Source organism: Anser cygnoides, chromosome 2, assembly GCF_040182565.1.
Source record: "Anser cygnoides isolate HZ-2024a breed goose chromosome 2, Taihu_goose_T2T_genome, whole genome shotgun sequence".
Lineage (NCBI taxonomy): Eukaryota > Metazoa > Chordata > Aves > Anseriformes > Anatidae > Anser > Anser cygnoides.
The window spans coordinates 59,569,550-59,593,499 of NC_089874.1; the positions used below are offsets into that span (position 1 = coordinate 59,569,550).

Below are 23,950 nucleotides of genomic sequence, written 5' to 3' on the forward strand. Positions count from 1 at the left end.
GGGAGACTGGGATACAGCAACAGCTACCGGGCAGGCTGAGCATCTGAGCCCAGCTGCTGAAGGGATCCACCTTGTACAAGGTGGATGTATGCAAATGTATATATATTATCTCTAGCAGACCTCCATCCTGCTCAGCCAGAGAGGAGCAGGATGAGGCCACTGGTGCTGTGTTTATACAAGTGCTCCGAGTGCCTGATTGTGATCTGTGTGGCCAGCCACATACACGTGTATATGTGGTATACATGTGTGCTCTATGTGTGCTGACTGGGAATACATTTTCAGCCCCACTACTGGTTGCACCTGATGACACGAAGCTGCACCAGGTCCGTTCCCTTTCAGATCTAGCCCAGCATTTTCTCCTAACATAACCCAGGCTGGACTGAGGAAGTTCTCCAGAGCTTCCTTTGCACCAGACTTGTGATTAGACATCACAGCGAATGTTTTTGCTGTTACAGCAGCAGAGCCTGGAGACAAGGGTTGTGGTACTTTCCTCAATAGAGGTTTTTAAGAGAACCCCGGACAGACGACAGCAGTCACTGTAAAATGGGCAAGTTGAAACACTGAGGACACTTCCAGCCCTACATCTCTTATTTCAAATACCCAGATGGTATCTGCCAGCCCTGGCAGATGCTGTACTTGGGATGTTGGTACATGTTACCACCTGTACCACCAGGTCTTACTCTCGTATTGTCTGCTCACAGCAAGACGCCTCTGCCTGGAGCACAGAAAGCAGAAGCTGAACAGTGTGGCTTTTGCTGGTGTTCTTTAGAAAAGGGAAGAGCTGCACAAATACTCCAATCTAGCAGATTATTCAAAGGCATAAATACACTTTGCTCCAGAGGAAACTACTTACTCACTTTAACTTTTGCACGTGCCTAAGGAATACTCCAGCACATACAGAGTATGTAGAAGTTAGAAGTAGACCTGAAGTAGTCCCAACACTGGCTTCAACAATCCTAACTAAAGGCAGAATTTGAAGAAAAAGCAGACGTAGATGAAGAAAACAATTGTTTGAATACTGACGTGCTAGAGGGGAAGTTTGTGGTTTTGCTCTGCCTTAGCTTTAACCTAAAATCCTGCTGGAAGAAAGAGGCTTTCAAAAAGGCAACACCCAACACCGTCACTTCGTTACTTCCCTCTAGAATGAAATGAATGTAAAACGAGAGCCATGGAGAAATTCTCTCTAAAACCTGCCAAGCCCATTTACAGCCCACATGTTTCAGAGGAAAAATTTTAGACCTAACAGTCTTAGACCAACCACTTACATTGTCCTTGAACTGCTGGTAACAGCCAACCCTCCCCAATTGCCTCCATCTCTAACATCCCTCTCTCTGGCTATCGCAGTCTAGGCCGCAGTTTCCTGGCAGGCACACAGGGTCTGGTAGGAGAGTTACAGCTTTGGGATGCCAACTCTCACAGCGGCCTGCCATCAGAAGACGGTCCTTCATCCTGACTGGCACCACTGTACCCTGGAAACAGCCAGGGCAGGCTTTCCTTCCTGGCTTTTAAAAGCCATTTGAATAACACACCTATATCATTTCACATTTATGTCGGCTTGTTTGCCCAGGCTTTCTGATTAAAATCTGGTTTTCCAGCTAGGTGCCAAGGTTGAAGTTGATGTATTCCTATTGAGATCTGGCCAGGCATTGTGTTACAGGTGCCAAACACCTTTACTAAATGCAGTGACAGTTAATAATAAATGACTGCACTTGTAACTGATATACTGTCTCCAGAATTAATACCTGAGTAGAAAGGAAAATTTTATTAAAACATACTCCTGCAAGCTAACTCTGCCAACTCCTGAGTCCACAGCTGTCCTGACTCACGTCATGGTGAGGCTGCTCTCCACATCCTGCAACTCCATACTGGCAGCAAAACCGTTTCACAAAACTCGTAAGACTGTGCAACCTATTGGAAGAAGCTGTATCTAATACATTTCATATTCCACCCAGTGGGGGACTGAATCAGAAGTGCTGTGACGTGCATGTGTGAGCATGAATAATCACTTTGTCCAGTTGCCCTTCTTCCATCTGTAGTCACCCTTTATGGTTCAGATTTGGTCACTAGTCAGAAGAGAAAAAACAAGGCAAATAACACTCCTGAGATGGAGTCCCAGAGACAGAGATGCACAAAGAAACTAGAGTTGTTCTCAATCTGGTTCTTTTTGTTTGTATCCCTGCCATGGGATAAATGATATTATTTCAACGGGGGGGGGGGGGGGGGGGGCAGGCAGAGGATGGTCAGAGTGGTGCTGTATATGGCCAGTTTCAATGGCTGGCCATGGGTAAGTGCTTTGCTTGATGCAGCTGTTTTCTACAGGCAACAAACTCCTTTTGGATATACCTATACTGCCAATGCTGAAGCTACCCAGGAAAGAAATGAGCTTGCCTTTGGGCACCCAAAAAAAAATTAAGAGGAAGACATGAAGGGCTCCCGTTTTTATTTTATAAAAATAAGCCATAAAAAACACCACCACCTTACAATGCTGAGTTTCCAGGAAATACTCTGGAGTGAATCAGAGTCTTGTGAAACTTCTGGTGGGTAAATAAACAATTCCACCTAACTGCAGCCTCATCACAGCTATTACTTAACCAAAGGGCTGTGGCTGATTAGTAGATGACTAACGGAAAGAGAGCCACAAACAATCCCAAAAGTTTCTTTGGGGCTTTAATGTGCTAGAAAAATTTTTGAAAGTGAATTTGTACATGGTAGTAGAATAAGAGAAGAATATTTTCAGAGATAACTGTCAATTTATTTGTAGTGAAGTCCATTTTTAGATGAACATTCAGGAGAATGAGCTGTGATATGGAGCTATCAGCAATTGACAGATCCTGTTTTTCCATTGGATCAAACAATATTATTGCTAAAATTCTCATCTGTGCCAGAACACAGACTAGAGAAAATAGCCCTGAGTTAATCCTAACTCAAAGAAAAAAAATGGCATGAAACACCAGTAACTGCTTGCCCTTCCCCCAAAATGCATCTTCCAACGTTGTCTGCTTAACACCCATGTAGGCATTAAATCCATCTGTGTCCCCAGCTTCCCTGAACGACAATAAAGCCAAAGTCTTCACACAGCTAAGCAGCTGAACACTAACTGCTGAGACTCTTTCAAAATACCTCTTTCTTACAAAGACTGTTCTGTGCCGACTCTTACACTTCCAAAAATTGAGAGTTTTCCATGTTCTACCAAGAAAAAAAATAAAAAAAAATTGGAAGACTACGCATCCACACCTGCATTTTGCAGGTAAGCTTTATTAACAGCTAATCACAAGAGGTGTAGCTGACAGGGCAGTGACATTGGAAATGCCAAGTAACCTCAGTGCACTCCATTCCTTTTCTGTGCTGCTCATTTTGTTTTCACTGTCTCACCTACAGAGGTAAGAGGCTCTGTGAGGCACAGCCTCCACCTCATTTGATAGATACAGGAGTGCTTTGCAGGTTAACTTCAATGCTAGGAGTGGCTTTCAAGCCTTTGCTGCAAAACAACTGAATGATGATAAACCACAGCAGAAAAAATGCTCTGAAATATATTTTCAAGTACTGCATCTACCCCTCAGTTACCGTCGTTCTTCCTATAAGCACTCTTCTTCAGAGGGCATAACAAACGCAGAACTGGGCTAGCGAGATGCAGAAAAGCTGTATTTCCAGGCTGTATTCTTAGTTTCTCCCAGAATTTTGCTGGTTGATCTAAAGCAAGCAAATTGCATCCCCTTACCTGACAGTCCTCCCAATTCCACAGAAGGGGAATCTCTTCCACAAAGAACCCTCAGACCTACTGATGACAAATGCAATGTAAGAAGTTGATATTATTACAGCTTCTGTTCTTCTTGTTTGCTGCAGGAAATCCCACACAGATCAGACATCTAGAATGGTGGCTATAACCACATTTTGTATTCAAATATCCATTTAAAACAATACAATATAAAGTACAACATTAAAAAAACTCTTATTTCCTTTCTCTGGCTGCTAAATTAATCTGAAATCCTAGCCCTACAAGGAATGATATGCATGCTTAGTTTTAATCATGAGTAATCCCATTGATAAATGAGAATACTCATACAAGTACATTAAGAAATAAGAGCTTTTGCTGCTAACTGTAATACTAGTAGGCACACGAACAAAGCACATACCCAGCCACCAGCATGTTCTTTTAATATCTTTACAGACTAAACCCAATAGATGATACCTATCTTCCGGTCCACCAAAGGTCACTGCATCCCAGCTCTGTGACAAGCTGGCCTATTTTGAGAATTCCCAAAGCAAAAAGCCAGCACGCCTGCTACAAGCTGCAGTCACCATAAAGATATACCATGGCTGATGAAACCCTGTGTCCATCATTAGCATTTCAACTCATAACACCAGAGGCCTGCCTTACATTCTCTTTAGAGCAAACAACATACACATTGTCTGAAACTGGTCAGATAACTGCAGCTGGCCAGGCAAGTGTATTTTTTGGCTGACTTTCTCTTCCCCTACCCTAGGAAAGTGTTTTCACTCTTCTAAAATAAATTGGTAGTGACTGATTGTTTTATAACTAGATTAAGATGACTTCAAAATTAGATAATGCGTTGCATAACATTGTAATCTTAAAAATGATTCATGCAGTGGCTAGTACCTCTGCCACTTTATCAGTCTACCACTCCTCGGTAGGGCCTGAAAAATGCAATTGAAGCTCTCAATTTCCATTAAAATTTGAAAAAGTACCAATGACAGCAACTGCTTGACTGTGGGGAAAAAAACAGCTCTTGAATTAACAGCAACGACTGAGGTAACTCAAATCCCTCCTAACTTTACAGCCCAGTATTTTTCATGCTATTGACCATCATAGCACTCAAGAAGCGTACAAGCCAGCCATTAGCCTTTTCTCTCATGAATCTGATTTAGCAGTCAAGCAGTCCTGACATGCTACTCTTCTGTTAAAACTAACCCAAGAAACTGAAAAAAACATTTACAGACATATCAGCCACTAGAGGGAGTGTTCGGTACTCCACTTATATCACACTGATTAAAAAAAAAAAAAAAAAGAAGATAATTTTTAATAAGTTTTATACAAAGATTACAGGGATTCTATGAAAGTATATTTCCCACAGTACCTGAACTTCACATTAAGTCTCATGAAAAATTTTATGAGGAACAGTGCTTTGTGTATAACCAGAGACATTTCAAAAGCAAATTCTGCATCTCCTAATTTCTAGGTCTACCCCCATCAAACCCTGAGATTTCTACAAGCAGAGAGGCAGTTTTATATGCCAGGCAGATATCTGAATTACCCAGAAGTTTTGGGTTACCTGTACAGTCAGACAGTTCTGAGCATGCCTAGACCTGAACCTTCAAGTGTGCCAACCCGGAGATTGAAACTATTACAAGAAAACAAGCAAAAGAGTGACCTACAAAATGGTTCCAATTTATAACTGCCTCTTCACAGCCCAACATCACTAGATTCGTTGCTAGACAAAGTCTTCAAACGGACTTAAAAACAGCCATCAAGTTGAGTCCAACCACAAGCAAAAGAGAAGATCCTCCTAGGTTCGACCCTCTCCAACAACTACTAATATTCAAAACACATCTAAAGAGAAATGAATGTCTGTTGCAACTCACAGATATCTCTGTCTTGTGCATGGCCATGTGTCATGAATACAAAACTAACTATAAATGATAACCTGACTGGATGGTTGGGTCCACACAGTAATGTTATCTGGAGGATACAGGATGGATTGTGCCAGTGTATTGACATTATATACAATATAGCATAGTAGGTTCTAAATACTGTGTTAAATCTCACTGACTTGGGATCAGTGAAGCTGCTGGCAGCACCTACAAAACTCATAACCCCCTCCAAAATCTCTGTACAAATATCTATAATTAATGAATTACCTTAAAAAAAAAAAAAAAAAACTTTACACCTAACAATCCACCTTCAAGAATGTGGAGCAGAACAGTTCTAGTGAAACTGATGGCCTGCCTAGAGGAATATTTTCAATACACAAACCAGTATGGTCATGTAATCAGAACGAAAGAACTCACCCTCAATTTCCTCTGCCAAATAGGTTTACTAAATGCGCACCAGTATTTTACTATAACAACTGTGGCTGAGTAGCTGGATAATATCCTGTTGAAGGCAGGATGGGCAAAACTCTCTAGCTTTGCAACAATTGAAGCAACTACCACAGATGTTCAGGAGCCAGCAATACTCAGGTCACTGTAAGAGGGCAATATACCTTGTAAGAGAGGTAGAAAAAGAACTGGATCATGGAAGCAAGATATTTCCAAAGTGAATAGCTTCTTCTGTAAATACAGACATCTTTCTCTTACACAGATTTTATTGCAGGAAAATGAAGTGGATGTATTTCAGTATTTTGGTGAAAAGATTTAACAGTTACTTTTACAAGAAAAGAGCTCTATTCTCTTTCAAAAGTTCATTTCCTTAACTGCACCATTCCTTTAAGTGGCTAAAGAGGTCACTGAGTTCTAAAAAAAGGCAAGTGGTTGTATTGAACCACTACCATCCTATGCTACCAATGGTAACATAAATGGTATTTTATAATGTAGCAGCAATCCTGCTCATTACTTTCTTCAGCCTTGCAGCTTTTTAAAATTTCAGTTTTAATACCTTCTTTTCTCATTGTCTTCTGTTAGCATAACTTAACAAGCATTTTGAGGTTCTGGTTAAGAAACTCACTGTGTAAGACTAATTTCTAATATTTAAGTCACTCACATTTCAGGCAAGATTGTGGCATCTCTACAAAACGCGTTTCAGACAAATCATGTCATTTTTTGATCATTAGAAAAAGAAAAATACGAGGTATCCTACATTAGTATCATAAACACAACCACTGCACATGTGTATTTATAAGTTGTCACTATTTTACAGACTCCTGCGTAAGGTATCAGAAACTAAACCTCTGCTCTTCCCTCCCATGGTCAGACGCCTGCAGATAAAGAAGGTAATTTAGCCTCAGCAAATCAGAATATGTAACCAATAACTGTCCGCAATGTTAAGTCCTCCCAGTCCACATCCTTGCTTTGGTTAGGATCTAACAGAACAAGGGAAAATGTATAACATTGCAGCCAAACAATGTCTTGTGAGCCAGACTCACAAGGTATTCAACTAACCTGCATTCAGGCTGGATGTTTTTTCCCCTGACCATAGAGATTTTGGTTCCACAGTCTAGAATAGGAATGTTTATTCCAGATGGGCACATAAGCAAAAATAAGGTCATGAAAGGGCTAGAAATTAAATGCAATAATGAGCACACTGTAAAGGAATGTACTTTGAACTTATTTTTGTTCTCACAACTCATGACGAGCCTCATGATGAAAAAGTCCATCTCTGTAGCATGGGAACCCAAAGATGAATGCTGAAGAGTTCAAGACTCATTTAGTAGTTGTTTAACCAAATGAAGCTTAATGGCTACTTCTCCTAGGTTACCAGCACCACCTTCATGCTTCTTTAGGAGCTGGTATCTTAGCAGCACCTAGGACAGGAGGAATTTAGCTCCCATACTTTAAAAACAAGAATAGTTTGTTTCCGATATTATGGGCCATTTGCACCTGGGAAGATATCAGCCAGCTGATGGGGATGGTGCTAAGCTGCTGAGGACTAGCAATTTTTCTGAAAAGTGCTCTCTCAACCTGAGTACATGAAAGGAAGAAAACTGCTGGCCTTGCATTTAGGGGGAAAAAAAGTGCAGCACATTTCCCCGGTGCAAAATTGACCCTCCTTTGTAGCGAGCAGGGAATAAAGACTGTATTCCCTGTTTCTGCCCTCTTGAGAAAGCAGCAACCTTTCTGGTGGAGTCTACCAGGAAAACTGGGTTTGGAGCAATTGTGTTGCCACATTTCCTGTTCAGAGAGCAAGAGGAGAAGGGATGTGAATCTATTTTCTCTCTGACAGAGGACCAGCTGCCATCCAGCCACTCTTGAGTCTCATTTAACAGACCACCTTGTATGTTCTTATGATTATTTTGCTGTGTTTTCGTTGCATCAATATTGCAAATATTATTAGACCAGGTTAGTTGTCACCAAGACCTACCCAGGAAGGACTGGGCTGGCACCACCTGTCAGAATACTGTTATTTTTAAACAGTAATCAGAGTCAGGCAAACGGCCTGTTTATTTTGAAAAGATTTATTCAACAGCCTTTGGTCTCAAGACCTCTTCACAAATGCCAGACACATAAGAACAGATAGTATGCCTTATTTTTGTAAATTCTGGGCTAAATGCAAGGATAGCTATTCTACTTTACAAGGCAAGAAAGTAAATGTAAAATAGATTTCAAAATTGGAGTTTTGCTCAGCTGTTGCCATGTTACAAATTCCAACGAAAAAACGTGTTTTCCAAAGCAACCATTTCCACTAATCACTAGTCTCAATGAATCTAAGACATCTCAGGCCTGTTTTTGAGACCCTGCATCCAAGACTACTCAAACTGCAAATGCAAGTACTGCATAGTTAGGAAAATACATGTCCATTTTTCTTACACTGAATACCAAGAACAGAAGCAGACAAAGTCCATGGTCACTTCCAATGCCAGAACTGTATCAACTCCAGTTTATTCTAACCTCATCATTTAACAATGAATTGTCACTGATTGTCACTGAATTTTATCCTTTTCTGCAAGTTCCTCACAGATTTTTGCCACTAAAGAATCACAGCTTTAGAAGACAGCAGAGGCCAGGAGTTGAATTACCTTCTCCATCTGTATGTTATGAACCTGATTTGACAGGGACAAAACCTCAGTCCTTTACATGTTTGTATCTGTCACTAAGACTAAACACAGAGATTTATACAGACATACTGATTCCACTTCCAGCTGCACACAGTTGTGCTGTGCCTGAGAAAAATTAACTAATTACTCCAAAGACAAGCTCCAGCAAGCCAGTGCAGTCGCTATATTCATCACCAAATAATAGACTAACCAGTCTTCTGTTGCTGATCTGTGCTGGAGCCTGCAAAAGACAGTAAATAGTGACTAAGTGCTGCTCTCCCCAGAAACAGAAAGGTTCACAAGGCTTTACAGCTCTTAGCATGGCTAAAAACATCCATGGCGTTTCAATGAGAATGACTACGGTCTCAACTCTTTCCCTCACATCTTGTACCACTTCTCTCTCTCTCATTTAGGAATTATGTGATTATTTAATAATTCTATATTCTTTCTGGCAGCTTTCATCTGCTCTCACTCACAGAACAAAGGTTGCAGCAAGACGGTAAAGATCCCTTTCTGCCTACACATTTCACTAAGAGGAAAAGCTAATAAACATAGTAACATTACTTGAGCTACTAGAATGGCTTTCTTTATTAACAAGCACAGTACAGCCTTTAATTTGGCATTTAGGATAGTTACTATAACAGAAACTCTAGTTGCCCAAGCCAGGGTCTTTCTAACTGGCTTATAATGCTATACTAAGGGGGAAAAAAATAGAAACAGAGAGACTTCTTTTATGCTGTTGAACTCATATTGTTAAGGAAAATTCGGTTCTCTTTTACATGGTGGATTCCACTCATCTGGAATAACAGGATTAGCAAATCCATTTCATTATCTTTCCCACTCAGGTGTGTTTTCTGCAGTTTTTTCCAATTAGCACAGTAGAGCTCTGTCTGGGTTGCAAATGTTAGTGTAGGGGATGCTTAAGTTCACATAAAAAAGCCAAAGCTCTTTTTGTTTAGTTGAGAAGAAACAGGTCAAACGTATTTTTATATTTTTATTATAATTGCACTTATTTTATAAGGTTTCCAGGTGCAAGCCCAATAGATTGGCCCAACATGCATAAGAACACTTTCTATGACTCAAGGCTGGCTCCAGATCAGGGGGACAGCGCCTCAGCAACCTTTGATCTACCAATTTATAACAGGGCATGTATACATTCAATGTTTTTCTAACACAGGATTAAGCTGCTAAGTGCCTTGGCTTTCAGACAGTTTTTCTGTAAGCCCCATTCCCTCCCCTTTCAATGAAGTAACCATTTTGATGCCTTATGTTTATACTGTACTTTATTGAGCAAGTCCTTTTACTACAATGAGCACTAACTGCAAGCTTCAGAAAGATAAACGGTTGCCTGAAAATTAGAGCTGATAGAGTTATTCCTGGCCCCATGTATGTTGATGCAACTATATGTCAAACAAAGGAACTTCTCCCCCTGGGTAGTTATTTGCCCACTGCAGACCCCAACACCTACCCAAGCCCTTTCTCTTAGTTTCTCCACTTGTTTCCAGCTTTGGTTTGCTTTTACATCCTGTGCCTGACTGCTGCTTACCTGACCAAGGAGGGCAGCACAGAGAAAATTGCAATGGACCCTATCAGCAATGACGGAAAACACCTACTGACACTTCTTAAAACAAATCTGCACAGAAGTGCATGCAATATATACTCCCCACCAGCCACAGGAAACTTGAGGTGACTTCAGATTTACCATTAAAAAAAAGCCAGTGTGCATTTCATTCTTGCATCTGAAATTCTGATATTCAAGCACAAAATAGGAAGTGATTCCAGTTTTAATTCAAAAACTGGTCAGTTCATTTTTTTGTTCATTTTCACTTGTTTCAATATGAACAGTTAATTTTCAGTACATAGATGAAACGGCTGTTCTTTCATCCAGTTCTCATCTGCTGGGCTTAGTTTCTGAAGCTAATCAATATTGCAGATATCCTTCATTTAAAAGAAAAGCTTGGTTCCTTGATATTTAAAATGACTTATCTCAAAACTGAATGTGGTGCTTTGTTTTTTGTTTATTCTTGAAATGTCTGGTTAGCACCACAATTTGTAAAGTAATAAGGACACTAAAAACCCTGAAAAATAGATTGATTCTCCTCTTTAGCTATATAAAATATGTACAGCCCTTCCTATAAGGATAACACAAACCATACTGCATTGACTTAAACTCCAGTTGCTTCTAAACAGTAACTGAGCTCACTTGCTACAGAAACTGTGAGGTTGGTATTAGAAAAAAGTCTGTTGAGAACATCCATGTGAATTTAGCAGGACAAGTCCAGAATACATTAGCCCTCAAGTATAAGGGAAGTTCCCTGATCCTACAGTAGAAATATTAATCATTAATATTTTAAATACTTAAATATTTAAAATACCAGTTATGGAATGTCTAAGATTCATCCACTGCCTGTGACAATAGTTTTAGTAAGACTTTAACTAAGGCTTTGTTATATTTCCTATTCATTTTTAACTTTAGCAAACAAGTGTTTGCTAAACATTTGTTCAGTTAACAAACTTTAACTTAAGTCTTTTGGCATTTTGAAGGAAGTTTCATGCTGTCAGTTTCCAACCAAAACAATACAATACCCTGATTAATGAAGTTTTGATATAGAGCACTATTAGTTTTATTTCACCAACTTGTGTATTTGCTTAGAATATATTATTAGTTCTTAACATAAAAATCTGTGAAGGATATTTAGCTAACTTGGTCTCCTTTTAGTTATCTGAGGATAGTTTTAAACATTTAACTATTGCTCTTCATTTTGTGAAGACTAAACTTCAGGTTGGATTTGTATTATTGAAACAGATTTGTCTTTATTTGCCCATTATTCACACAAATGACAGAAAGACTCTCAAGAACTATGTTATTGATTTTTGGCATGGTGTCATTCTGTGTTAGCAACTGGAGTCAGAGAACTAACAGCTGAATGACTATCTTCAATCCAGGAAAATTAATTTGGCAAACCAATGGAAGGAGTTTGATAAAAATGATTTCACACAAAGTCAGTTCAATAAACTGCTGCCCTAATTAACACTAGCTTGATTTTTTGAACAACCTCCAACGCAGAAGTTCAGCATGATGCCAGGAAAGTTATATAAAGGCTGAGCCTCTCTTTCTGTGAGTAGACTGAGCTACAATGCATGGCTTGATTGTTGTTTTTGTTTGGTTGGTCTTTTTTGTTAAGATAGAGGTAAGTGACAGACGTGGCTAGAGGATAAAGTAATATTAATAAAGTGCCAACTTTACACGTGGATTCTATAATGTATCTGAGAAGATGAGAATCGCTGTTTTCCCACCAAAGGTGGTCTGGAATATGGCCCCATCCATCACATTCTTTTCAACACAGGAGAATATCATCTCCACACAGGTGACCTAAGGTAGAGCAAGGGCATGGGGCTGCTGTTTCCAAAGGGGGTGTCAGACACCTGCAGTAACCACGGATTTTAATGGGGTTTGCAGGAAGCTGAGCACTCCTGCAAACAAGCCCAGCAGACACCTTGTAGAAGAGGCTTGGAGTGGACTCTTGCTCGTTCACCACACAGTGCTCCAGCCACGCTGCTATGCTACTTGGCTACTTCCATATCATTTATAAGCTAATTCTCTGCTTCAGCACAGCTTGGGCGTTTTTCCAAAGAAAGGGCTTTTCTCTTCTCCTCTCTCTGCTCCCCCCACTCCAGGTGCTGGCCTGCCCACCCTGCATGGGGGGATCTGGGCAGCACCTGGGGACACCCAGGCTCGCAGGAACCCCCAACAGGAGGGGGAAACTGGTGGCAAGCCATCTTCGGGAGGGCAGAAGGGGGAGTGAGAAAACTACAGCGATGCTTCCAGACCCTAATTACTGTTAGCAGGGATTAAGTAATAGTCACTAACCTCTTCCATTCACAGAGGAGAAATGTGATCCTGCTTAATTCTCCTCCGCTCCCTGCAGCTCCTTCTTACACAACGCCCTGCAGCAGCAGCAGCATATCAATGCCCTGCTCGCCCTGCCATGGCTGCGGCAACACCCCCTGCGCCAGGAACCCAATAAGGGCGCTATAGGGGCGGGATATCGCCGCATGCAGCTGCAGCTGCAGCACCAGAAAGGCTGCTGCAGGCAGGCAGGCAGCCCAGGAGCTTTAGCCTCACCCGGAAAATAACGAGAAAGCAGCACCTGGCTAGCGAGGGGCAGCCATCTCATCCCCCTGGGGACCTGGAGAAGACCCTGGGTAAGAAGCCCAGGCTGCGGTTAAGACCCTGGTTAAGTCGCAGCCAAGCACTACCCAGAGCCCAGCTGTGCAGAGGCTGGTACATCAGCCCTGTTGTCCACCCAGCTGCACCCACAGGGATTATGGTGCAGGCTGAGTCTTTGCTCAGGGAAATGGGGGGTCTTGGCAGTGCCAAGCCTCCCTGACGGAAAAGCAATCACATCAGCCTGTGCTTGGCTTCGCCCAAGCAGGCTGCACACACAAAGTAGCTGCTGGGACAGCCCAAGCGTAACACGAGCTCTTACGCAGGGCTATTTTCCCTGCTTCCTGTAGAAATTGCTTCCAGGGCTGCAATGCACCATGCTTTAGCACCAGCTTTTCCTTGGAGAAATGCTTTTTACCTAGCTCTTACTGCCAGCCTCTTTACAACCCCCTCAACTTGTGCTTCTTATCTACAAGCCACATGGCTTTCAGCTGCTTCATTTGGGGGCTTGGAAGATAAAACTCTGGGTGGGTGCAGCTGTTTTCCTGGAGGCCAGTAGTTCCTGCAATAAACAGAATATGAAACACACAGTGTGAATTCCAAAGCTCATGCTATACCGTGCTGATGTTGGGCATTCACAGACCATGACAGCACCTGAAACCATGTCAAATTCAGACTGCAGGTACAAAGGATCCACTTTTGTAGTCATTGCTTCAGATGTAAAGTAGAAATAACTCCAGAGAAATCTGTAACAATATCTTTTCCACCTAAGTGTGTTCTATTCAACCTGTTTCCAGAAAATCTTCTGGAATTTCTGGAATATTTCTTTTACATATGTCGTGCATATGTAAGTAGTAACAACATAAATAGTCTGTCTTTTCTCTAAGGCTTAAAAATTAATTGCAGCTATAGATCCTGTAATTTATTCTAAAAATCTGCAGGATGGGATTGTAAGGTTATGGGATACACCATTCTTTTAATCTTTTCTCACTTATTTCTTCTGACCAGTTAACTTCCCTACCAGCAAGTAGTCAGGAAACCAGTTAGCCTCCTTACAGCCACACTTGCTTTTCTATAGTCATGTTTTCTGTGCCACTTACAGAGCTATAACACAGGCAAGACAGCCACGGTCTAACATAACTTAATCTGAACACAGGTTTTATACTGATATAACTATGCTGGATGTTTCAAAAATGTCACACAGTGTTTCAAAATTCTTTCCTCCCCCTCTCAAACGCTTTGTAGTACCAGAGGCTAAAGCACGGATCTATGTAATCAGCAGCTCTAATTACAGTCATTACACAACTGCAATAAGGAGGAGCTCCAGAGTGTGACTAAAGAATTACATAGAAGACTAATGAGCAGCAGGAAGTTTAAAGTGCAAAGCATGAATGAAGGTCAGCAACATGTGTTGTTTTGCATATAGAAGGACTGTCAGGCCAGGATATATGGCATTTAAAGGTATCCAACATGAGTTCAACATATGGGACTGCTAATGAGTAGCATGTGACTGTATGCTTAGCAAAAAATAATGAATCAATTAGCACATGATAGGAAACCATAACAAATAGCAGAATGTATGAAATAATGCATATGGGATTGATTAGAGGCAGATGCATCTCCATCTTCAGATTCAGAAAGAGTGCTATCAATTGTACAACCATGTGTTCTACAGGATCCAGAATCTGTTTGATCTCATAATTAACCTTATAAAAAAAGAAAAATCCCCACTTTTCAGATGGATCAGCTTCCAAAACAAGGGTGGGAGTGGCAACATGCAGCCAAACAGAAGGGCAGAGCTGCCTCTTTCCAGCATGCTGTAAATTTAGGTTAGCTTAAACTTGTCGGTCAACTATGCTTTTTGGCACCACTGGTTGCTGTTTGATCCCTGCAAACAGCCTCAAGCTTGGTCTGCCATAGGTTTGTTTATTTATGCAGGTGGCTAGATAACAAATCGAACACTTAACTCCAAACCTGGGCAAGATCAGAGTGCTGGGGAGCTGTTCCTTTGGAGAGGAACAAGACATGGACTCCAGAGCAGCCATTTGTGGCTGTGAGATGAGCAGCCACCACGGCAAGAGAAGCTGGGGTCCCTAGGATGGTGACTGTGGACAGGGGGAAACACTGACTTTGGAAGCAGCAGCAAATAGTGCCCTGTCTGAAGCAGTCCGTTCCTCTATTGGTATGAAAATGGCAAAGAAAGTATCTGTAAGTAATGAAGATCTTTCAATACAAATAAAACTTCAACAAAATTGGATGGATGTTGTACAGCTTTCGTGATGGCAAACTGACAAGGAGAAGGCTTGCAGATGTACTTAGGTCTATTACATAAGCATAGCTGAGAACTGTAGACAAGCTTTTGGCATGAAAATCCTTTTTCAGGTCTGAAATGTATAAAACAGATTCTTTTTAGAGAGTAATTAGGTATGTTGGAGTCAGACCACCGCTGAATGTAAAGGTAACAGATTCCCACAAAGAACTGATGTCGGTCGAGAGGCACGAGAGACGTGAGGAAAGAAAGAGGGTTAAAAAGCCTGCAGCTTTGCAGACAAAACGGTCTCCTAACAGGCCTTCTTATTTGCACAAGCATAGGATGATTTCCTACTAGTACGGGCTGCCACCCCCCTTCTAGTTCTCCTGTATTTCTCACTGGATTTTTTGTTGTATTTGCACATTGCTTTGTTTTGCTGTTTGTCTTTTTGTGCCCCCCACTCTCACCTGCCACAGACCCAAGAGTGTTACATGCCCTAGCAAGTAGCAGATGCATTTACTAACTTTGCTACAACCTAGCAGTTTTTCCACTTGTCAATTTTTTTGTCAGGAACACCTAAACAATGCAAAACAAAATAATCGTCACTGTGATGATATGACTTGTCTGGTAACTAGTTGAAGTCCTTGAAGGGAAAAAGTAAGTGTGTTTGTGAGAATTCAATAGCAGCTACTATTTCACTAGTATGGCAAGCCAAAACATGTAAATAAGTTGAAAACTATTTGGATGAGAGAAAAACAGCACTGAGAAGAGTGTTCAATTCAGCTCCTCAGTCAGGAAAAGCAATGCAGTGTATTATCAAAGCATGTATGACACAGTGAGAAATAACAGGACGACACACTGAAATTATGGGTACAGTCACCATTTAATTTCAGATGAATCAAGGCTATTGTGAGACAACACTCAGGATCCTGTAATCTAGCAATAAACACACTTTACAAATGCTACAGCCTAAGTGCTGGTCTGTTACAGCCCTAGAAAGCCTGCTAAATAAACTGACAGGGGCATCAGTTTGTGGTACAATAATGAGGGATACATTTGGAATGAAAAGATAACAGTAATTAAGTATGCATCTCAGTTTATGGAATCTGATCAAATTAGATGCAAACAATTTTGCATCTAAATTTTCTAGACTGTTGAAAAGACAAAGAAATAGTTTGTTGTTGGTAGTGTTTTTTTAATTTCATTTTAATATATAGGGGTGCTTTTCTGGTATCCTTTGTTTTGGGACTTGGCCTGGGAAAATAAAGCACCAGAAAAAAAGAGCAACTTCCATAACAAGGCAGAAAGTTCTGGCGTGTTTTGGATTATTACTTCTGAGTTGACAGGATTTAGGATCTTTCAAGGCCTGCGCTTTGTCATGACAGCTGTCTTTACACAGGTTTGCAGGACGGCTGTCACTCTCTGCCTGCACTACATACCTTGCTGCCCTTCACGAGGCAGCTGGGGGGGACACTTAAAAATGCAGTATTTTAGCCACATGCCCACAGACAACTAAATCCTCTTTTCTGCCTGTCACCTGATACAGAATGTAAGCAAGGCTCCCCTCCAACCACAACAACCCCCTCACGCCCAGTTCACCCCCACAGCCAAGGTCAGGGTAGCGGGACACCCGCCACTCCCGCCGAAAAGGACATAGACCGAGGAAACCCCCAATCCTGCCCCAAAGGAGAGGGGAGAAGAACGCCCCCAAACCACCCCCTTGTTTAAACACAGCGCCGGACACAGCTTCGCCTCCCCCTCTCCTCAGCCGCCCGCAGCGCCCCCTGGCAGCATCGCAGGCCGCGGCAATGGCGGCCCCCACGGCCCAGGCGTGAACCCGCCCGCCCGCCGCTGCCGTGAGTGATGTGCCGCTGTGATGGCGGCCGGGGCAGGGGGGTACAAAATGGCGACAGGGAGGGAGCGCGGGGTGGCTGTCCGCGGAGGGGGACCCCAGGCTGTGTGTGGGGGATTGGGAATAAAGCACACAGACATTTGTAAAGGTGGCGGGGTGAGATCGGGGTGGCACCCCGAGGGGGGGAAGCAACGGGCTGGTACCCCGGGGGAAGCAGTGCAGGAGGTGGCTGCATGCCTGGTGAGCAAGGAGTCTAGGACACGAAAGGGGATGAACGACTGCAGTAATATACACAGTCTCAGTGCAATTAGCAGGACAGTGTTAATGGTAATTATATTTTAAGTACATATTGCCTGGTTTTAGATGCGAGGCAAATTCATCTAGGGAGCTGCACTTAAACCAGTGAAAAAACAATTCAGGTTGCTGTGAAGAAGATTCGGGGACAGGTCTCCCCTAACAGTAGCTTCACCCACTTAAATAACCTTTTCCAGGGGGCAGTGCTGCCCAGGGACACCAGCGTGCACTGCCAGCTCCAATGCAGGTGGGTTTGGGGTGGAGGAGGCAGGGGGTGCCCCACTGCTGCCCCATGGGACCAGCACTCAGTCCCTGCGATGTTAAAACAGGCACGGACCCACAATACCGTGTGCTGCAGGAAAGATAATGGCAGAAGCGCAGCTAGAAGAAATTTGAAGAATTAAAGCAGACAAAGCAGATCAGTTACTGTGTCATCCACCCACAAGGAAAACTATAGTCAAATTTGCCTTTTGATTCTACTACAACTTGAATGAGTATTCCTAAGCATATTTTAATGTTTTTATAACACCATGATGAAAAGGAATTACTATCTTTCCTTAAAAATCAAAGCCCTCCAGTTAAGATTGATCATCCTTAAATGAGACAAGGTCTGTCTGTGTCTCACCCCCAGTCCCTTCTTACTGAAGCTAACTCCTCCTGCCTCCCAGTGCGGTTGGTTTTAAGTTATTTACTTCCAAGTGAACTCGTGAAGCACGAGAGCATGTAGCATAGGGTGCAAAAGTTGGCTGGATTGCTTATTCTAGTGCCGTTTTTTGATAAACCGAAGCATTGACACGAGAGTGAGCCTGCCCCCTTAGGCGACTTTCACATGCTGGAGCAATAGCAGGCTGTGACAGCAAGATGGCCCTATTCCACTGCCCTGCTGCACATCGTGCTGTACGTCTTGTATCGGGTTTGGGCATCCGCTGGCTTTTTAAAAGTTGGTTTTCCAGTGTATCACAGCTTTCTGGGCATGACATACCCCTCCAGCTGCCCCCCCCACGGGGCAAGAGCACCCCTTTCAGCAAAGGGTTAGAGCTGCACTTCGATACAGTATTAATATACACAGTATTAATATACACAGTCTGTTTTGACATGCTTCAACTGAAATTTGAGCAGTAAACTAGTTTCATTGCCTGCAGTAGCCCATGTTAAAGGTTCTTAAATGTGACTGGGGTGTGGTAGAAAAAGATGCATGCATGTTGACGAGAGATAAAGTACTGTCCTTTTGGCAGTGTAGTGCTTAGAGATCACTTTGTCTCAGTTAAGACTTGAAAAGAATTACTGGCTTTCACTATCTTAACTTTTCTTTGCATTTACTTTGTGTGTTCAACGGAATTTGGCTGGTTTAGGATATTTCAGCAACCCAAATTATTGTTATCTTAAACAAACAATGCAGCAGTTCAAGTTGTTGCATTTATTCCCCTAAGGAAGAAAGGAATTGCATGGAGGGAGTAGGGCAGGAAGTGAAGAGGTTAGTCAAAACTTAGTGTCTTTTTGTTACATGAGCTTTAATTTGGACTTCTGTAAATTGAATGAAAAAACATGGAGAATAGAGATAAGGAGCTTTCAGGATTAGAAAAATAAAACCCAAACCCTTCATTACTATGTTACAGCTTTTTCTAAGTAGTACTTTGCTTTAGCAGTTCTGAAGTTAATGAAGTGTGCATGGATTATTGCTGCATGTATTTTACTTCAAAGCTGGTTATTCCCGAGAAGTCAGAGGCTTTGCATGTCTGTTGACATAGAAAAGTGGCTGAGAAAGTACTAATACAAAACTTCTGGGTTTTGACATAATGCCAGAGGAGCAAAAAAGCAAGATACATGCTTAACTTTGCAGATCTGACCACAGCATAAGATAAAGAAGAAGAGTTGATGCTGGGTTGTTTTTGCTACAGTTAAGGTAGCTTTTACTGTCGCTGCTTACACAAAGGGAGAGGCACACACATGCCCTCCCCAACAACATGGCTGTTCCCGCACTTGGCCTTTTGTTTATACCTGGCACAGTCTAGAAGGCACAGGTGAATATGACTGATCTGGTGAACACCAGAGCTCCACTCAAGCATTATTTCACAACAGGTTCTCTTATTTTCTCAGACTACCTTACCTAGGAAGTCTGCAGGACAGCCTTTAGAGCAGCTCTGAGAATCATTTGGTGGCAGCCCTACTTGTGGTTGTTCTGAGAATTGTACCTGATCTTGAGATACTGATCTGAAGGACGCCTACTTTTGCACTGAGACACCTCGCCACTTGTCCAACTCTCAGCTGCAGAAGTACCACAGAAGCTAAAGTCAACAACTGATGTGCATGAACACAATATGCCTACATATTCAAGCTGGGGGAAGAGCAAAGAGAGGAAAAAAGGAACTTAGATGGGTTCTTCCATTTGCCTGTAGAGCTGTTTGTGACTCAGTCTAGAATTTAGAGCTGTGATTTTGCATAGCTGGGGAGGTTGCAGAAAAAAAGCCTGTATTGTTTCTCAGTTTCTGTAAGTAAGCAGCAGTTACAGGACCATAAAGCTAACGTGGGAGGTAACCTCTTGATGATATGGTCTTATATTTGTCTGCTCAGCATATCATAAGGATTATAAATGGTTTGACAGTATACTTCTGGAAAACTACCTGATACACAAGAGAACTTGAAATTTTACAAACGGTTGTCAGTTCAGTGTTACATCTTAGTATTTTCCCTGTTGTGAAATACTTGAAAAAGACATCAACTACTTGCTTTTAAGCGTATTACAGGAATGCTTTCTGATATCAGAGCATCTACAGTTAGACAATAGATTACTTTTATGTATTGGGGAGGATAGAGATGTTTTTCTTTAAAAAACTGTACAGCAGTAACAACGGTTATATTTAAACCCTTGTCACCTCCAGGGAGGGCAGGGTAATTTGCTTGTCTTTGTATTTACATATTTTCATTAAATCATTGTACAGCATACCTAAAGCTAAAACTACATAGTCCTTGTTTCTGGAAATGTCTCAGAATACTTTGCATATGCTCTGTGTATAGCAGATAATGTGGTGGGTTTTTTCCCCCTTCCCCACTATTTTCACTCATCCCCCCAAAAAAAGTTGTTCTTGTGCTTAATCACTACAATATACATAGTAAGGCTAATTATGCTTTAGCTAAAAATGTTTTCTGCCATCTTGTTATAGGGCCTCTCACAGATCAAACTAGAGACACACGAATAGTGAATGTTTTCATTTTTCACATATCTAGCTGTATCTGCTTTGAAGAACAGCATTGTAAGCTTCTCCCATTATTAACTAACAGAGATAGAAATCTTCCACATCCCTGCGTGCCATGCTCCAGATGCAGATTAACGTCATTAATGCCAGCAGCAGTCTCCTAGTCTGTCTGGCAGGTGTTGATCTATATTTTAGACCTAGTGTAGATGCTCATTTTGATTATGCTAAATGAGCTGGAACCAGGAGCGTGCTCTTGAAGCAATATCTGTCCAGCACTTTGGCTTGACCTTGAAGTCTTCAGATAGACCACCAGAAGCTGCACCTCAGCAACATGTGTGCCCCCATACCCACCCACTCATGGGTGGGAGAGCTCACAAGAGCAGGCAAGAGCTAGTCCAAACTGACCACACATGACCTATATAGTGGGATACAGTGACCTATATAGAGCCCTCAGCATCAGATATTCTGATTTACAAACCTGTACTATTTCCTGAGGTAGATACAGCCAGCAGTAATTATAAGAGATCAGTCTAGTGTTAAGCTAATTAGGAACGGATCTATTTGAACTCTCCCTGAAGGAAGGCCCATATGGGAATACCCATTGGGATGTTTGATCCACGAGATCTCTGACATTTCCAAACATCTTTAGGACAAAAAGGACTAGCCTCAAGTTGTGCCAGGGGAGGTTCAGTTTGGAAATTAGGAGACATTTCTTCTCAGAAAGAGCAGTCAGGCACTGGAACAGGTTGCCCAGGGAGGTGGTGGAGTCACCGTCCCTGGGGGTGTTCAAGGAGAGGTTGGATGTGGTGCTTAGGGACATGGTTTAGTGGGCGATATTGGTGGTAGGGGGATGGTTGGACCAGATGATCTTGGAGGCCTTTTCCAACCTTCATGATTCTGTAATCTTAGGCCAGTCCTTCCCAGTCTTAGCCCTCTGCAACTGTTTGCATGGTGTTGGTGAATGCCACAAATTGAAGGTGTAAACAAGGGTTGGTAGACCAAGAGTTAGACTGCTTGAAAAGACAGGCTCATCTAAACAACATTTGGTTAAAAGTAACATGAAAAATTATTCACCTGAGGGTGGGAAATGTATGTAGGGTATTTATGAGCTGGGAGAAGAGAAAGTGCTCAGGAATGAAGAGACATTTGTAAACACAGGGTGAGTAGACTGTTTAACAAGATTTCCTGTGGCAGGTTATAGGTGGAAGGAATGCAAGTCTTGTCAGAGAAAAACTGACAAGAAAACAAGGATTTGTGTCCTGTTTGTGGCGTAGGAGAATTGTGAAAGCAACATTAACATTAAAACCAGGCACAGAAATGTTGTAACTTAGAGAGCTGCAAGGATCGACTCTTTTGGAAAGCATATATGAAAAGCGTGGTAGGGAGAGCAATGAGGCTCAATTAGATGTGCTTAGAGGTAATGCAGCTCCTCTCCATATAGATACTGGTGGTTTTTTTTGTTTGGTTGGTTTTGACAGAGATCACTACTGGGATGCTCTTCAACCTACTAGTGAGGGGGGAGAGTATGAACCAGTACAAGAAAGCCAGGGCTAACCAGGTAAAGAGTCAGGGATAATGTAGATGGACTCAGTGAGGAGAACAAGCCATGAAATATCTTTTTGTTAAGTCTTAAGGGAGGAAAAGGTGTTGTCTTAAAAATCCTGTGTATTGTTAGCTCAATGTGGATGGTATCACTAAATCTTTGACTCACATACAACACATTGATCTCTTATATCATTCTTTTGGCCTCTCCTCTGAATGAGCTCCCTGCAAAGCACAAGTAAGGGTCTTTGGAGGGGCTTTCCCTGAAAGCAGTCTTGCCAAGCAAGAGAATCATTTTTCCTCTATGCTGCCTTCCCACTATTATCACCAGCCCTAGTAAAAGGTAGACAGCAGAGAAACATTTGTCATGTTTGATGGGACTGGTTGCCCAGCAAGTATGTTATTAATGAGCATTCAGAGGAAAAAGACAGCTTATCTGTCTAAAGAAGTGCCATGGCACTGTTTTCACTTGACTCCAAATACCAGTCATTTAACTTGTAGTGAATAAAAGCTGTAGGCTGGATTTCTGCCTTGGCCCTTTATTTCCACCTTGGAATTCAGAGGGCTGCAACATGGTCTAGGTCATATGCCAAACCAGTTTGACTATTGAGTTTAGATGGAAGAATGATGTTGCTTATTCCACTAGGACTGGAAAGCAACTATCAGCACATATAACTACAACACAAGCTGCTGTAAGAAGCTTGTGAAAACCTTCTGTTAAATAGAAAGCAGAGAACTGCACACAAGTTATTAGAGCTGCAGTTATCTAAGTTTAATTTTGGCATCTAGGAACATTTCCTTGGGTTTTACAGAAGATGTACATTAGTGGATACAGCTATACAAGCACACAGGGAGAAAATTAAAAACCTACATGCTTCAGAGCCTGTAGTACAGCTATAAAGATGCAGCATGTTAGCACAAGCACATAGTGCATAATATTAGGGATTTTTTTATCGTTACATTTGGTCTAGACAAAAGCACAGTCACAATGCTGCTTTAGAAGTGCTAGCTTGCTGTCGTACAACATTTCTACATGTGGCATAACTGGTAAAGCCTATATTAAGAGATTATTTACAATAAGCAGTGCTTCTAGGATTCCCTGGGCAGTATAGGAATACATTGAGAGATACTCAGCAGAAGCCATAACACACCATTTGTACAAAAAAAACACATAAGTAACAGCTTACTAATAGCCCCATATAGAATAAATAACAAGCCTCATTCCTTTAAAAATTAAAACAAAAATAAAAACTTTGTTTCATAGCACAATCAGTCTCATACCTAAGGGCTATGTAGACTCTGGTTGTAAAATAACTCCTCTCAATGCAGGAAGATGTTCTTTTAATTCCTACTGCCTCTTACCTGCTACTATTTATAGCATTTCTCCTTCAAGCTTCCCAGGTGTAAGGCTTCCAGGTGGAAATTGTGCTCTTTAACTCTCCTTCCCTTACCCTGAAGTGGTGGGGTATATGTCTGTCCTGCTAGGCTTGAAGGAGTAATTCTGAAATACAAATGTTCCATATTTTGCTTAAAAAAATCCAACAACAACAAAAAAACACGTTGTTTGAATTTACATTGCCTCATTTTCCCCACTGTCAGAAATTCCACAGGCTTTGGAGTAAATGAACTGAAGCCTATGGTCGTATATGGGTTACAGCCACTGTTACACATAGGGTGTTTTCTTCCCCCCCTTCATTACAAAATATATGGTGATCTCCACCCTGCTTCCATTTAATCAGAGTTTTGCCACCAACTTAAATAGGTAGCTCAGATCCAAATTCATTAACAGAATGGAAAGATTTACTCTAAATGTGGGATGTAGTAGAAAGATGATTTGGAGTTACTTTTACATGGTAAGCATGCCCTAGCTTGATGAGGCTGTTTCTTGAACCTAAGCTGTAAACAAACAGCCACACAAAGTTGCAAACCGGTGTATGGGAT

General features: G+C 41.8%; 2 protein-coding genes across 3 annotated transcripts in view; one reads left to right on the forward strand and one right to left on the reverse strand.

Annotated features, from left to right (window-relative positions):
* The window catches only part of BLVRA (biliverdin reductase A), a 31,614-nt gene extending 18,917 nt beyond the window's left edge, over positions 1 to 12,697 (reverse strand). Inside the window, exon 1 of one of the 2 annotated variants that reach the window (XM_013192072.3) lies at positions 12,580 to 12,697. In XM_013192072.3, coding sequence (XP_013047526.1) covers positions 12,580 to 12,588 — 9 coding nt within the window. In that variant the 5' untranslated portion in view covers positions 12,589 to 12,697. Of the gene's footprint in view, positions 1 to 3,718; positions 3,744 to 12,579 lie in introns of those variants that run through there. The other variant, XM_066992187.1, reaches the window with a different exon arrangement.
* Positions 12,698 to 16,827: 4,130 nt separating this feature from the next.
* Positions 16,828 to 23,950, forward strand: part of COA1 (cytochrome c oxidase assembly factor 1) — a 52,662-nt gene continuing 45,539 nt past the window's right edge. Inside the window, exon 1 of the mRNA XM_048046406.2 lies at positions 16,828 to 16,983. The gene's annotated coding sequence lies outside the window, so the exon portion shown is untranslated. The remainder of the gene's footprint in view (positions 16,984 to 23,950) is intronic.